The 17,186-nt window shown below is 35.7% G+C and overlaps 1 protein-coding gene across 1 annotated transcript; it reads left to right on the top strand.

The window, feature by feature from the left end:
- The first annotated feature begins 328 nt into the window (after nucleotides 1-328).
- Nucleotides 329-16,787, top strand: tbc1d15 (TBC1 domain family, member 15). The gene is made up of 11 exons (XM_048607926.1): nucleotides 329-598; nucleotides 756-884; nucleotides 3,285-3,388; nucleotides 3,793-3,887; nucleotides 6,789-6,905; nucleotides 7,201-7,301; nucleotides 8,539-8,638; nucleotides 9,616-9,713; nucleotides 12,756-12,872; nucleotides 14,278-14,364; nucleotides 15,048-16,787. Exons 1-11 carry the CDS (start codon nucleotides 329-331, stop codon nucleotides 15,264-15,266), a joined length of 1,437 nt encoding a protein of 478 aa, XP_048463883.1. The 3' UTR covers nucleotides 15,267-16,787.
- Nucleotides 16,788-17,186: the final 399 nt, after the last annotated feature.

The raw sequence follows: 17,186 nt of genomic DNA on the forward strand, positions 1-17,186 counted from the left end.
GGTGACTGTCTTGTATTTAAAGTGCCCAGTTTTGGATTTTTTCCCGACAATCCAAAAATTTCTCTCTGCATCTACTCTATTGAACATTTCCATAATTTTAAAATGTCTGTAATTCTCTTTCTAACATATATTCAAAAATAAACATTCATTGATTGGAGAATCCATCATCATAGTATTATGCATGCACAAAATTTGTTTATTTAATATTCTCCAAAAGTAATCATTTTATGTGGTTGATCCTAATTTGAGTATCTTTGTACAGTTAAAGCATCACCTTGTTATTATTGCCTAGGATGCAATGGAAATTAGTGGATTTGACTTGTTGTGAATGGTAAGCAATGCATCTTTTCTGGAATGCTTATGTAGCAGTATAGCATGGCTAACTATCTTGGGGTTTATCTTACAGAAGTTCAAGAAGGATCCATATACAACAACATTAGGAGGCTTTTCAAAAGTTACAAACTACCTTATGTATGCATTTCGTGGTTATGATGTCACATCCCAACAAAGACCTGCATCTGAAATGGATCTCAGTGAATCTATTTCGGGCCTGGAAATTAATCATCAGGAGGAGCCAGGTTTTGAAGTCATCACACGAGTGAGTTATCTTAATGCCTTAAACCTGTGTTCGTTAAGGGTATTTTATAAAATTTTCGGCTTTTAATGTGTATTTTAGTAATTCTGTTGTTTGCTTGTAAAGGTGGTATTGAGTAGAACTAAGTTAAAATCATTCATTTTAATTTCATCTATTTCAGATTGATCTTGGAACAAGACCTGAAATTCAAAGAGGAGAACCAGTTTCCATTGAGAGGTGGTTGCAATGCATGGATGCAGAAGGAAAAGTCCTAGATCCAGACAATGTGAAAAAAATGATATTCAAGGGGGTAAATGCATTCTTTTAAAACAGTTTACACTTGCTGTTTTTATTTCAGATTTCTAGCATCTGCAGTATGTTGCTTTCATTATAGCCAGCATGAATTTGCAAATAGAAAATTGTGTTTGATTAATTTTTTGGAGCTTTTTTTGAGGATGTTACTAACAAGATTGATAATAGAAAGTCATTGGGTGTAGTATACTTCAATTTTTAGCAGGCCTTTGATAAAGTTCCCAACAGGAGGCTGGTCAGAAAAATTAAAAAATATGGGACAGGAGATAATGTACTAGCAATGACTGATGATTGGCTATCAGCCAGTAAACAGAGAGTAAGAATAAATGGGTCATTCCTGTGTTGGCACTGTGACTAGTGGGCTGTTGCAACAATGAAAATTTGGGGCCCAGCTATTGACGTATATATCAATGACTTAGACATGGGGACCAATTATAATCTAAATTTTCAGGTGATACAAAGCTAAGTGGGAATGTATGTTGTGAGGAAGACGTAAAGCGGCTTCAGAAGAATTTGGATAAGTGAATGGGCAAGAATATGGAAGATAATGTGTAAAAGTGTGAAGTTGTCCCCTTTGGTAGGAGAAACAGATGAGCAGGGTATTTCTTAAATGGTGGGAGGTTGAAAATTGTAAATGTACAGAGAGACCTATGTGTCCTGTCAGTAAGGGATAGCAAGCCATTAGGAAAGCTTATGGAATGTTAGCCTTTACTGCAGGTAGATTTGTCTATGTGAGTAATGAAGTCTTGTTTCATCAAATAGGAGCTTGGTTTGACCACACCTGGAGTACTATGTGCTGTTTTGGTCTCCTTATCTCAGGATATTAATATTAATATTATTTACATAGGGAGACAATACAAGAAAGATTCGCTAGATGTATTCCTGGCATGGCGGGACTGTCCTATTAAAAGAAATTTGGCAAACTGGGCTTGTATTCTCTAGAGTTTTGATGAATGACAGGTGATTCATTGAAAATTACAAAATATTTAAAGGGATAGACAGGGTAGATGTAGGTAAGATGCTCCCCTTGGTTGGGGATTCCAGAACAAGGAAGCACAATCTAAAAGTAACGTTGATATCTCTTTGGTCTGAAATGAGAAATTTGTTTACTCAGAGGATTGAGAACTTTGGGAGCTGGGAAATCTCAGGTCTTGAGTATGTTTGAAGTGGAAATTGATTGATTTCTCCTATTGGCGTACAGGGTTATGGGGAAAGTGCGGGTAAGAGGCATTGAAATGCTCAATTAGCTATGATCATATGAACATTGGGGCAGGCTCAACCAGCTGAATGGCCTACTATTCTTATGTAAACAACACGCCACTGGAAGTGGCTGGCAAATTCTACTACCTTGGGTCAATGGTGGCAGAGAATCTGACTCTTGGCCTAAAACTCTCTCACACAAACAGCAGCTACCAAATCTGGCTACCTCAAAACAACAATCTGACTCTTGTGACCCATGAGTAGGATGATGAGGACCAATGTTCTTATCACCTTGTTGTGTGGCTGTGCAGCATGGCCAACTCACAGCTTTTGGGAAGGGGCAATTGTCATTTTTGTCAGCAGTGATTTTCATCTTCTCCAGGAAAAAGAAAATCACAAATATAGAAATCCTGTCAGAGGCAATTCTCCCAAAGTATGCTTACACTCCTCAGCCGAGGCAACTTCTTTGCCTTGGGCATGTTTACAGGATGAAAATTGATGGATTCTCAAAGATATGGGGAGAAAGCCAGAACTAAAAACTCCATAACAATTCTTGCATGTATGAGATGAAGCCCTAAACATTGATTTTCACACATGGGAGACACTAATCAACAATGGAAGGAAAAGACAACATTATCTCTGGGCTGGTATGTGCCACCATTTCAATCCGTGTCAAGGGAACTTGACAGCGGGCTCCTATGCCAACAACAATGTCCCACAATGACATCTGATAACCTTTTGGGCAGCACTTGTGATAGAACCTGTATCTCAGATTGATCACTTCAGATCATCAGTGAAAAATGCACCTGGTAGAACTATTCCATTGCCAGTGGATTTGCTGTGTGTCTATTATCACATGTAAATGGAAGGATGCTGGCAGATGCTAATGCATATAAAAACATCTTAACAGCTGTGTCTGTTCAGAAAACAAATAATCAAATGATGAAGAGCTTGACTTTTGGGGAAGGTTCTAAATAGAAATCCTCACTGCCAACCAATTTTAGCACCTTTTAGGAAATGTAAAAGGTACATGCCGAACAGAGAAAGGAGTATGTATATGTATAAAATTTAGCCTTGATTATTTTCTGCTGAAGTATAAATCAAATTGAAAGGCATACCAATGTTAAATTGTTACAAGGATTGGTTCTTTTCACAACTGTGGAATTTTGTTCAAGTATTAAATATTTTCTTCTCTTAGGGTCTTTGCCATGCAGTAAGAAGATTGACCTGGAAATTTCTTCTAAATTATTTCCCATGGGATAGTTCAAAAGAAGATAGAAGATTGTTAACCAAAAGAAAAACGTGAGTTCTTTTTATTCTTCTACAGGTATCATAGATTTGAGAAAGCAGTTGCTACTGTGTCATTTTTCTAGACCTTTACTGTTCTCTTATAAGAGCTACGCAAGAATATTATGATTTCTATTAATACCCAGTGTACTACTTTGTTTTGTTGTGATGAGCAGGGAAGTGAGTTCGAGGTTAATACCCAGTGTTTGGCATATCAGTAGGAATTGAGGAAATCTGTATGTTATTTGTTGTAGTTGGTTTTATGCAATATTTAAAAGTACATTTTTAATAAAGCATTTACCAGCTTAATGAGTTTAGAATTGATTTTTTTGTGATGTTAAATAAACAGTACATCTGGTTGCAGTGACTAAGGCACCAAACAATCCATTTTAGACTTTGCTGATATTTCACTTGTATAGAGATGAGTACTTCAGGATGAAGCTTCAATGGAAATCAGTCAGCGAAGAACAAGAAAAAAGAAATACAAGATTGAAAGATTACAAGAGTCTTATAGGTAAACAAGTCTTTTTTTTTAATTTTGTGTGTAGTAAAAGCGTATATTCAAATTGAAATTCTACTTGTTCTTTGAATGTGAAATTTCATTCTGACTAAGATAAGAATAATGTTTTTAATTACTTCTGGTCTTCTTTACCCACATAAAATACATACTAGGCTAGATGAGAAATTAACCCTTCTGTGCTTTTCTCCAACTCCACATTTTTGCCTCAGCGTTGGAAAAATATTCTGTCTTTGTCAGTCAAAAACACTATATTTTCATTTCCTGCCATCCACTTGTCCTCAGAGTAAGATTGTTAACTCTAGATGCAGAGCTCTGAGTAGTTTTGTTCTGAACAAAGACTTCCAAAACAGTTTCAGTTAAGAACTCTGCAACCATCAAAGAGTGAAAATATTCATCAGCTCTCAACCTTCTCATCAGTTGAGGTTGGATTCTAACCCAGGCCATTACCAGTTCATTAACAAATTGTGTAAAGCTGATGTGACATGACCAATCTCTCATTGCTTATTTATGTTATATATGATTAAATTATTGAATCTGAGTAATCAATTGTGTAGCACTCTCCAATCTTTGACCCTTATTTCTGAGCTGCCCTGGAAACTTCACATTGAGTCTACTACCTTATGCAACTGCCTAAACCTAAGGAGTTGGCTCCCTTCATACTCTACCTTTTATCATTGTTGAACTGATCTTTGAGTCTTTTATCGTAAGAATTGAATGCATATCTTATCACTCAACTCTATGCTTGGTCTGTGTCTTCACAAAAACATTCTTTTTTGCTTGTTGTTTCTTCTTAAAATGTTTAAATCGTTCAGTGATTATTGTGCTGTCTAAGTACCTCTTTTGTATTTAGTAAAAAAAAAAGTTTTCAGTTGTCAGCTTTCAACTTCCTCGCTTGGTAATTGTATGTGATTTATATGGTATACATGGGCTCAAACAATTAAGGATATCCAGAGAAGCTATTGTTGGGTCTAGGCTGTATAATGTTTCTGACTTGGCTGTTTTCTTCGTGCAGTTCTTCCAAATCCTGCTGCTCATAGCAATACCAAATTCATAGGACATGTTCTTATTTTCTTAGTTACCCCTGGAGAAATTATTACGCAGAAAAATATTGTAATTGCAACCATATGGAAAAACATGTCACCTTAATGAATTGTTTCACTGTTTTGGCCATTCTTAACACTTTTTCCACTTAAGGTATTTTTTAATGAAGCTTTTCAAGCTATTATTTGTTGTTTTGTTGGGCTGAGACATATTTTAAGGTATAGCTTAATGATAGAAAGCAGTAAAGCTGTTAACTGTCAGGTCCAGAATTTATCGTATTCATTTTGTAGTCTTAAATTTTCATTTAACCATCTTGGCTTTTCATGTAGAACTGAAAAAGTTAAATTTGCTTTATCTTGACAACTGTTAACATCCTTTTAAAATGTAAATTATAGATTTTTCAAGGACTGCCATTATTATAATGGGTTCTAGTCTCAGACCAGTATCCATACCTTGTATGTAGCAGGCTCATATTGGGTCATATTACTAGTCTAACATTGCATTGACCACATGAACAAAGGAGTGCACTCATGTAATCTTAGTTGCCATGTTTATGTTCATATCTAACTTTTTGAGAGAATGGGTGGCTCTTCTGTCATAACATTAAACAAGCACAAAGGAAGTTTTCAAAATCTTAGGGCAACTTGGAAATTTATAAGGTGCAGTTTTGCAGTAAACTTAGGTAATGCGACTCATTAGTTAGATATATTCTCTCCCAAACATTGTTGTGGTGTACTTAGAAGCCAGACTGTTAGCTTGAATCTGAAATTACATTGCTACTTTTATCATCACATGCACCTTGAAGTTTTCATCTTAAAACCTGAGTTGTAGTGTCAAGCAGTTAAATTGCTCGCAAATTACAAGGTATTAATGAGACTACATCTGGAGTACAGCATACAGGTTTGGTCCCCTTGAGGAAGGATGCAGTTATATTGGAGGCAGTTCAGAGAAGGCTCTTTGAATTAATTCCAGCAGTGAAACATTTTTCTTATGAGGAGAGATTCAGCAGTTTAGGCCCACACTTGCTAAAGATTAGAAGGATGCGAGGAGATGTAACTAAGATATATAAGATGCTAAAGGGGCTTGACAAATTTGATGTAGACTGGATGTTTCACCTTGTGGGGCAATTTAGAACAACAGATCATATTTTAAGGCTAAGTGTCAGACTTAAAAGAGAGTTGAAGAGGAACTACTTCTCTCAAAGTGTCATGAATCTTTGGAATTCACCGCCTCAAAGTTCAGTGGAACACTGAATAATTGTAAGGAGGAGATAGACAGATTTTTAATTAGTAATGAGTTAAAGGATTATGGGGAGCGGGCAGGAAAGTGGAATTGAGGCCAGGATGAGATTAGCCATGATCGTACTGAATGGCAGAGAAGTCTTGAGGGGCTGAATTGCCTACTCCTGCTCCTTGTTTTTGTGTTGTTAAGTCAGTCTTTCTTTAAATGAGTCAGTCTTTTAAATGTTAAGACAATTATTCATTTATTAAACTGCAGACATCTTGAAATTATTTTGCTTACTATTTTTGTTCTTTGATGTTGCTTTATTTGATCCTCACTGAAATGTCAGTATATAAATTCTTCATTCTGATAAGGGATTTCAGTGCAGTGCCTTGATAGTTTAAAGATCATGGTATTTCATTGTGGATTTAATGTGTTTCATCTTGGGAGGGGAAGAAGTAATCCTCTAAAGACCGAGAGCAGTGAAAGAAAACCATGCATGAAGACATTGGTTGAAACTTAGTTCAAATACAGAAATGTAGTCTTTGAAAAGAACAAATGCTTTAATTCCTCTTTAATTTCAGAAAGTTGCTTGAAAATTTTAATTTGTTTGGAAACAAATATCTCTTTTAGAGAAAGACGTCAACAGAACAGATAGAACAAATCCTTTTTATGAAGGGCATGAAAATCCTGGATTGATTTTATTGCATGACATATTAATGACCTACTGCATGTATGATTTTGATCTTGGTAAGTATTATGATCTGTGAAAACCATGTTCAGTTTTACTTATGCAAACATTTATTATTTTGTAAATCTCTAGCTTTAACTGTATGAATAAAATATGATACAATATTGTATTTTTGTAACATTAATTTAAGCTTTAATAAAAATATTGCAAAGATATGCCTATATAGATAGTGACAGCATGCAAATAAACATTTGCTATTAAGTTACTAATTTCAATTGAGTTTAATAGTTACTGCAATCGCTTGTCAAATAGGTGACTTTATTATTGATTAATTATGCACTGTTTAACCTTTAGGGTACGTTCAAGGAATGAGTGACTTGCTTTCTCCCATATTGTATGTTATGGAAAATGAAGTGGATGCCTTTTGGTGCTTTGTTGCTTTCATAGAACAAATGGTAAGAATTAAAATTAGCTAGTATTGAATTCTAAGTTTTGCAAGCACCTCAAATGGATCTCCCAATCTTTTTTTAAAAGTTGCACATCCATAGAGTACTGAGTTCAGAATTTAGTTCACAAGGAAAAGGAACTAAACTTCTCTACAGCACACTTACAATGTGTAAGTTCCTTTGAGATTTAAATAGACACTCCATTTATATCATCTAATTGCCATATGATGTCTCTTATTGCCTACATAATATCATAGTTTCACAATTTTAAGTGATGTAATGATCGTTGTTTAAATGCAGTTTTGACCCTAAGACAAACTATTGATAGGGGGGCCACCCAAAATCCCAAAGGTCTGTTGAGTTTAGGATGGTTTATTGTTAATAGTGATGAAGAGATTACTGTTTTCTTTCCTCAAGTAATCTTAAAGCTAGGAATGTAAACGAGCCATCTTTGAAAACAAATATGTATCCTCATGCCATTATTCATAATTTCCAGCAGTTGAGAGATTTTCAATTGACAGTGCCACATTACAATGTTATTCCCTTCACGTAACACTAGATATAACTACATGTTGTTGAGTAATCAAACTTAGCCTAATTTTAAGAATTGATGAATTTGTGTTAGTTGCATGTTTCATGAATATATAAATCTTACATAAGAATAGAAAAGTTACTTTGTGTCTGATATAACCAAAAATAATTTTCCAACACTTGAAGTACTAACCTTTTGACTCAATTCAATTCTGATCTTGATCTTTCAATTCCATCTATTTGTCTACCTACCTTCCTTTGTGTATTTGCACCTGATATCTTATTTTTTTCCTATGTATTCGTTGCATCCTTTTATTTGCCATAATTCTTCTATATCTACCTTCTCCCTTTGCTATTGTTTTATTTTTCTTCATCTGTTCTCTTTCTTTATATATTTCTTTCCCCCTTCCCTTTCGTGGTCTATTTCTCATCTTGCATTTAATGTTTCTATTTTGCTGTGTTTAATTGCTTATCTCCCACAATTTGGAAGAGTTTGAAAGTGAATATGGGAATTCAGAACCTTTTAATTGTCTGATACTGATCAGTAGAAGGAAAATAGATGAACAATATTAATTGGTGGATTCTTGACATGGATTAACTAGTTTGTGATTAAGTACAACTTTTCATTCACAATCAAATGAAAAGTATCAAAATTATTATTTTTAGTATTCATAAAATTCTAATATAATTTGTATGTGTAATATCTTTACTGTAGCATTGCAACTTTGAGGAACAAATGCAAGGCATGAAAACAGAATTATCCCAGCTTAGTACATTATTAAAGTTGCTAGACCTTGGGTTCTGGAATTATCTTGGTAAGTTTACTTTTTAAGTGTCCATCCAAAATGCTAGATTTTGCTCTGTATTCATCTTCCTGTAAGGTAATTGGTTTTATGATTGTGGGCACCATTAATAATTGTTGCCTGCCGATTGAATGCATTAGCATAGACACTCTTGGAAACCAATGTGCAAATCGTTAGGTGCTGTTTTTCCACATTACTAAATACCAACTTGACAACTATCCCCATGCTTTCAGTAAAAAAAAACAGTCGTGATGGGAAGTCAGAATTTTTTGTTTTGCAGAATAAAAACACATTTTAAACAGAGAACTACATTTAAATAAAAAACTAAAAGGATAATTGCAGGATCCTAAAACAGATATTTAATCAGTTTTTGCAATTAATAAATTGAATATACAATATTTTAATTTGTTATTAATTTGAAAGGCTATAAGAAGCATGTGTGGTATTATTCTGAAATTTTTAATTTGGTTGCATCCCATTTGGAAACAAGTTTAAAATGTTCAGTTTCTACTTGTTCACAGAATGCTTTTTTTATTCTCATCTGCCTTGTTAAAGCAATGTTAATCTGAAGCCCCAACTAAGATCTCAAGTGAATGTAAAAGTGCTGCTTCAAAGAGGAGCAATGGAATTCTTCAGATGCCTTCACTAATGTCACTCAGCCACCAAAAACAGACTTGCTAGCCATTTATCTTTTTCTATTGATAGGTGTTGCTGGGCATGCACTAATGTAGTTGTTTCTTCACATTTCTTTAATAACCATACATGTTACATTTTAAAAATACATTAAGAACTGTAAAATGCTTTGCACTCCCCTGCAAATGTTATTAGTTTTAAATAAAAGCAACTTTTGTTTGTTTCAAGTCAGTTCAGAAATCTAAGCTTTGATATTTAAATATAAATATGAACAAAATAACTATGCTGCAGAGTATTTTAGATAGCCCTACTCAACTGGATAAGAGGATTTCTAACAAGATAAGTTGTTTTCCTAGAATCTCAAGAATCTGGATATCTGTACTTCTGCTTCAGGTGGCTTCTGATTCGGTTCAAAAGAGAGTTCAGCTTTCAAGATACTCTTAGACTCTGGGAGGTTAGAATCATTTCATGCGTATTGTACAGATGAATGTGCTTTTGATTTTCGGTTGATCTTTAAGAAAAGTTGGGAGAATTACTTTGCAATAACTCTGCTTATAGTTAAAGGAACAAAATGTTGCTGAATAGGAAGACATGTTGCTGAAAAGTTTCATCTTGCCCTCATCAGGGCAGGTGCAAGAATGCCAAATTTCAACCAATAACAATTTATCCTACAGGAGAAATTGGCTGGGAAGTTGAGTCTGGTTGAGGGAATGCCAGGGAGAAAACAACAAAGAACTATACGTTTCCAATGTTGCTGGGAAATTTGAAAATGACATAAGCCTTGAACATGTTTCTTTTGTTTGCAGAGAATGTATTTGAAATAACTGCGCAGAAGCTGGTATCCTGTCACCAAGTCACCCTTTATTTACATGTGCACGATGCATGGATTGTGACCAACCAGTGTAAAGCTAGTGTGAAGAGGCCTTCTGAATGTCCTGTTGAGATCTGTCAGCCAGGGCTCCCTGATTGGCCCAGGTTAACAACCCCAATCAAGGATCTCATAGTTAATACTAGGGCAGCATGGTGGCTCAGTGGTTAGCACTGCTGCCTTACAGCGTCAGGGACCCGGGTTCAGTTCCACTCTTGGGTGACTGTCTGTGTGGATTTTGGACATTCTCCCCACCTTTGCGTGGATTTCCACTGGGTGCTCCAGTTTCCTCCCACAGTCCAAAGATGCGCAGGTTAGGTGGATTGGCTGTGCTAAATTACCCATAGTGTTCACGGATGTGTAGGTTAGGTGCTTTAGCCATGGGAAATGCAGGGTTACAGGGATAGGGGAGGTGGATGGGGCTGGGTGGCGTGCTGTTTGGAGGGTCGGTGTGGACTCGTTGGGCCAAATAGCCTGTTTCCACACTGTAGGGACTCTATGGAACATTCTATCGAATCTACCTGGCCATGGTTCCAATCAGTACAATGTCCAAATGCTATGAGCTCAACTGGGTATCTTAATTTGGTTGTTACTATTGCTCTTGGTGTACTCAGGACTGTTCAGCAAATTCTGCCCAACTGCAGAATCATATTTACCCATAGATATTTTGTTATATTTTCCATTTTTGTTTTGAATTTGGTTTGTACTCTGCCTTTTCCAAACAACTAGAAGAATATCTTAAAATATAAGGATATGATGCAGTCCTATAAAACATGCCATACATGTCAGGTAGTTCAGAAACCTCAACATGTCATCACACCGGTACCTTTAATACCCGTACCAGATTTTGAAGAGCCATTTAGTAAGGTCTTTATACAATGGGTAGGACCAATACTAAAAGTAAAAGTGAGGCACCAGTATATCCTCTCAATCATGCACATGACAACCTGATTTCCAGGGGTTGTTCCTTTTGAGGACAATTACAGACCCGTTCAAGGAGTTATTGTAATAATAAAGTCAGCAGTGATCTCTGGAAGGAAATTTTGATTGATGGAACAAATGTGTCTGTCAATTCAGAGGAAAACTCTAATTATGACAAAGAAATCTCTGTTTGTTTGAAACAAGAGATAAAAATACTGAATTGGAAGCTGAAGTTAAGGAATGTGGAATGCATAACCCTCTCATACAAAAGGGGCAAAAGCCTTTTCCATTGGAAGAATATGGAACAAATGTTCACTGATATAGAGCAGGGCTATCTGTACCCTCAGATCTAAATCTTAATCGCTGTAGTCGGCAAGTAGAAATTTCCCTTAAAATCATTTGTTGTTTCTGCATTCACCACCGTCATGGGGAAGAAATAGCAGCTGGCTAAAAGTGTTCTTCATTTGCCTCTGCATGTCATGTCCAAAATCTTAAGTCTGTGTTCCTTGGCTACCTTGTCTAAACATGTCACAGTTGTTAATACTAATATAAAATTTCTTTTCCATCTCCTTTCCTTAGAACTATTTTCTCTCTCCATTATTTTCAGCACCCTCTCAAGGACCTTCACATCTTTCCTCAAGTGTGGTGATCTAAGTAGACTCAGTACTCTGGTTGAGGTCTAACTAGAAGTCCAAACAACTTCAGAGCAACTCGCCTGCTTTTGTACTCAATACCTCTACTTATGAGGTCCAAGACCCCACATGGTTTGCTAATCACTCTGAAAATCCTGCCACCATGAAAGAACAATATGCATGTATCCCCAGGACCCTCTGTTCCTGCATACATTTTAGATCTAAACTAAATCTCTCCATTCCTTGTATCAAAACACATCACCTCACACTTCACTGTCTGTATTAAGTACCTTCTGCTACCTGTCTGCCTATTCTACTTGGGTATAGATGTCCCGTGCAGGCAATTTGTAATAATTTGTGTGCCACTCCTCTAAGTTTGGTATCATCAGTTAATTTTGAAAGTTTACTTCATATTCCAAGATCCAAACTTATAAATGCAAGCAAGAAAAAGTGACGAGTAATCTAGTAGTTCCAAATATACAGTTCTATTGAAAGCCTTCTCAAAATCCACATCTCTTTGTTATATTTGTCTGAACAATATTAAGCCCTTGCTGCCATTGGGAAGAAGAACAAGCATTCCTGCATTAATGTACTCAAAACAGAGTCTTTGGGAACATATCTAAACTTGATTTGTAGCTCCCAGAAGGAGGGGTAGAAATTTGGCCTAGGTATCCATCATTTGGTTCTCTCCCATTTGGTATCTTTTGAGTTCATTTAGGTGAGTAATTTAGAGAGAATGGAGTTCTAGTTTCCCCTGACAATATTGAGTGAATAGTATTTATATTTCTTAAACTGTGCCTTCAGCTACATGTTCAGCTGAATACACCACTAAAAAAGAATAAATGTAACAATTATAACATCAACCAGGTGGGAAAAAAAACAAAAAATTAAATTGTGAAGATATTTGAAGGTTTTTTTTTGGAGGTGCTGACACTAGAACTGTTATCAAGTATATTCATATCTTCCTCCTGTTTCTGGAAAGAATCACAGTAGTAATAATCAAATCACAAGAATGGAGGAAATTAAATTCTGGCTAACATTTGGCGGAGGGGAAAATATCCTCTTTGTTTTCTAGGTTATGTGGACTGGATTGCCTTGCCAGAATTTTCATCTGTTAATATGCTGTGCTATACTAGACTCTGAAAAACAGAAGATAATGGAAAACCATTATGGCTTTAATGAAATTCTAAAGGTACTTAATTATTTATACACTAAAAGATCAGATGCAGAGTTGCATGTTTTGCCAATATTTCAGATCAGAATCAAGCAGTTAGTTACAGCACAGAAGGAGGCCATTCAGCCCATTATGTCAGTGCTCCAAAGGAGCTGTTCACCTCGTTGCCATTTCCTGTGTTAACCCCATACACCTGAACCCTCTCCCTTTTCAAGTAATGATTGAATTCCCACTTGAATCCCTTGATTGAAGCTGTCAAGCTCTGCATTCCAGATCTAACCATGCAGTCAGTGAAAATATTTTTCCTCATTGTTGCTTTTGCTTCTTTTGCCATTACCTTAAATCTGTGCCATCTGTGCCTGGATTTTCCGGGGTCTGGCAATCCCACATAGATTACTGCTCCAGGTTTTACAAAAGAAGAGGGCTCCTCAGTTATGAATGGAGATTCTAATCAAGGCTTCTCCAGAAGTGCAGATCTTACTTCTATTCTGACAATTCTTTAATAATGTAGACCGGTCAGCGGTAGGCAAACCATGCCCCTGTTTCACAACAGTCAGCTGCAGTATTCTGAAATGTAAAGGTCTAGACAGCATGTTGACAGCTGCTGTTAAAAATTAAGTTCACGAGGTAAGTGTGATTTTCAGCTTCCCTGAGGGTAAGGTGTTGGGAAGGTGGGCTGCCAGGTGAAGTGGCTGCCAAGTGGTAGGAAACAGGGTGTTCAATTGGTAGGTGCAAGTTGGCAAGGGAGCCAGGTAAGTGATGCAGTGTTTGGGATAGGTCGACAAGGGTGTGTGTTAGATCCGGCAATGGAGTGTGTGGAGTTAGGTTGGTCTGGGAGGGGAATAGATGGAGGTGGGTCTGCGGTCACGTTGGGGTCAGTTAAATAGTTACTCGGGAGTAAGACTATAATAGCCTAACTTTTCCGGAGTGGTTATTCATTTAATTTCATTGAAACCCTCTGAAGTATTGGATTTAAATTGAGCCTTTTGGAGATTTTCAAGCACAGAGAAGTTGCCCAGTGAAACCTACAATTTTCCAGACAATTAATTTAGAATCTGCTATGATGGGAATTCCTCAGGGTCCCCATAAGCAATTCCAATACAGACTGGAATAATGAATCCCTGGTAAATGGAAAATCCAGGCTCTAATTCTTAATCCTTCTACCAATGGGCACAGTTTTTTCCCCCCCTTATCTAATATGTCCAGACCATTTTATGATTTTGAATATCTCTATCAAATCTCTTCCCAACCTCCTTCAAGGAAAACATTCTTCATACCTAGGGATGAGAAATGTCATTCTCCTGAATCTTTTAAAAACACAGGCAGGCTTAATCTTCCTTAAACTTTATATAACGCAGGATTTGGCTTTTTTTTCTCCTTGAAATCCACATTGAGGACTTCTTATTTTTTGTATTCTTCTTAGCACATCAATGAACTTTCTTTGAAGTTGGATGTAGAAGAAGTACTTTGTAAAGCAGAGGCAATTTACTGTCAAATGATGAAATGTAAGGTGAGTGATGTGCCATGAAGTGTTTAACCTTACAGTAATGAACTATGCTTGTCAATGTGACAAGCCTTTTGGATCACCAGGTGCATTTTATACCAGCTGTTAATTAAAGTATACATGCTTTTATTGCATAGAGAAATACTGTTAATGTAGATAATATTATAATAAATTTGATAATCTTCTCAAGTTATTCATTAGTGTTTATAATTTTGACCAGCGAAAGTAGCTGTAATATGTTGTCATAAATGATTCAAGCTATCAATACAGTTTAATTAGATTGTGTGGTACATTTTGTTTAAACAAACATATTTAAAAACATTTGTTTAATCTTACTAGTGTTATGTTGTGTCTACACAGTCTATTTGAAATTATATGTACAATTCACTCATGAATGCATATTGGCTCAGTTTCAAATATTCATGTCAGTTCTGAATGCATACTTTTAAAAACTCACTTGATCATCTCTGCTGTTACGTAGACTTATCAGTTAATATGGAGAAATTGCAAAGTAACAAAAGGTTTTCCATGGCAACCTTTGACTACCACATTCCAATTTCCTGTATGCTGTCGTTGCCAAGGTCACAGCTTAAAATTACAATACCATGAGTATATTTTATGTAGAATAGAAATAACTTGAAATTAAAGTTTACTTTCTTTTTAATTAAATTATTCTGTGTATTGTGTAGGATTTGCCGCAGGCTGTTGGTGAAATTCTCGGCCTAAAGGATAGCACAGTTATAACCCCTGATTTGGAAATTAGTGCACCTGAGACAGGGGTTCCCAAAAATTCCTGGCGGGCAAACCATTCAGATTTGGCAGTGGCTTCCTTTATGCAGACAAATGAAAACTTAGCCGAACATACGGACACTGCTCAGAATGGGCACAAGACAACCGCTGTAGAATGAAGCTGAAATCTGAAATTTTGTAACCCCAGCCAAGTGAGATGCCACAATTTGTTTACTTTTTTGCAAAAGTCTTCGTAGATAACATATCAGTATTTGGAATCATCAGTGGGTCTAGATATGTTTAAGACAAGAAAGTGCAAGATTGGTATGGGAAATTCCCCTGTTGCAATTCCAAATGTTTTTTAAAAATGAATGCAAAGAAAGTGTACTTTTTCTAATTGCTTAAAACCATGAGGGCCTTCGTATGGAAATGCATTTTTCAGACTTCCTCGTGTCAAACGTGAATGTTGAATAGTAATGAGGTTTTGTTTCATATTAAGAAAGTAACAATTATTTTGTTAATTCATGAATGCTTATCTAATTAGTATCTGTGATTTTATTGAAAGAGGGTTTTCTCTCAAAAATTGCTCCTGAAATCAAAGAAATTTTTTTGTGGTCTTCGAATAAAATTTATAATTAGCTTGTCCAATCCAAATAGGTGCTTAAAGCCTGTCTAAAATGAGCACTTGGTGTGATATTTCATCTTGATCAAGATTTAGGAAAACAAACATTGTGGGTGGAGGGTTTTGGATAATGGTCAGCTGTTGGTTAAGTTTTCACAAAGCTCCACCAGACAAATTTATTCTTGAAAGAAATCTAATATTTTAGAGCTACTGTACAGATTTTGACAGCGCCAACAAAATTGATTGCAAGTATTTGTAAAATAACCTGTGAATATTGCAAATGAGACTTCAGCAACTGAATATTGTATTCTACAGTGCTGTAGAGGAAGAAGTTGCTTACAAGTTTTGCTGCTGTGATACATTATTATATGCAGTATTAATTAAAGAATATTCACCACATTATTACATTAAATCTGAGACTACAAAACCTGAAGTTAGTTGATAGCAGGAGAGTTCTTTTCAGGGATCCTGTAAGGTTTAGCACTGCTAGAGATTGTCAGAACTGCCAAGTAAGGTATTTTTATTGCAATTAATGGAATGCTTAGTAGACAAATATCCCTGATCAAAATGCAAAACAAAAAATTATATAATCTTCTAATCTACTGAGAATATATTTTGAAAAGCATATTTTTAAGCTACTGCATCTCCCATCCATACTCTAATGTATGGTTAATAATTAACGCTTGTTCAATAAATGTATAACTTGATTTACTTTGATTTTTATTATAAGAAGAAATGTACAGTGGCACAATTTCTAACAGTTGTATAAAGCCTGAAATTTTGTATTTTGACTGTGTACAAAAGTAAATGTAATATATAACTCTCCTTTCTAACATATGTACTGTGTGTTCACAAGGGACTATTTTTAGTACAAATATGTTTTGTTGAAAAGGAAATCCCTGTTTGCACTGCTTTTTATTACGGAAAACTCAAGATCATTTTACTTTACAAAGGCATTAAAGTCAAGTACATGGAAGAAAGGCGTAAAATTACATAAGTTTGTACGTTACCCATTAATATAAATGTAACAAAGAAACTTTCAAATTGAAATAAACATTCTTGAAGAGTTTAGTTCAAACGGAGTTTCTGGAAAATGTTAATATGATATCTCACAGACTAAAAAGCTCCGACTTAACAAACAGTCAATAATAATGCCGTTGCCTGAGCAGACACTACTTGGTGCTTCAGCTCTGATAGTAGCTCTACTTATTTTGAGTTAAACTTAGAGCATTGATAACCATGAAACAAACTTGATGTTTAAAATATTTAAAATCTTTACTTTCTTAGAATATATTCTATATATTTTTCAGTGTGTAATATGCCTTGTTTAGTTACATAAAGTAAATTACCATGGAATGGGACAATACAATAAGGTAGGTTGGAGAAGCCTATAACACCTTTTCTGAGGGTATTCATCAGTTAAGATCTTTACCTGCATTTGAGGAGCATGGGTGGTGGTGTTTTCTTTATTGCCTAC

This window comes from Rhincodon typus, chromosome 18 (assembly GCF_021869965.1).
Source record: "Rhincodon typus isolate 14 chromosome 18, sRhiTyp1.1, whole genome shotgun sequence".
Classification (NCBI taxonomy): Eukaryota; Metazoa; Chordata; class Chondrichthyes; order Orectolobiformes; family Rhincodontidae; genus Rhincodon; species Rhincodon typus.

Bases quoted from the DNA above. Each gene is read 5' to 3' on its own strand.
- tbc1d15 (XM_048607926.1), top strand. From the start codon at position 329: ATGGTAAGCAATGCATCTTTTCTGGAATGCTTATGTAGCAGTATAGCA. The intron at 885-3,284 runs GTAAATGCATTC...TTCTTCTCTTAG, and splicing joins AAAAAATGATATTCAAGGGG to GGTCTTTGCCATGCAGTAAG. The intron at 3,888-6,788 runs GTAAACAAGTCT...TATCTCTTTTAG, and splicing joins AGATTACAAGAGTCTTATAG to AGAAAGACGTCAACAGAACA.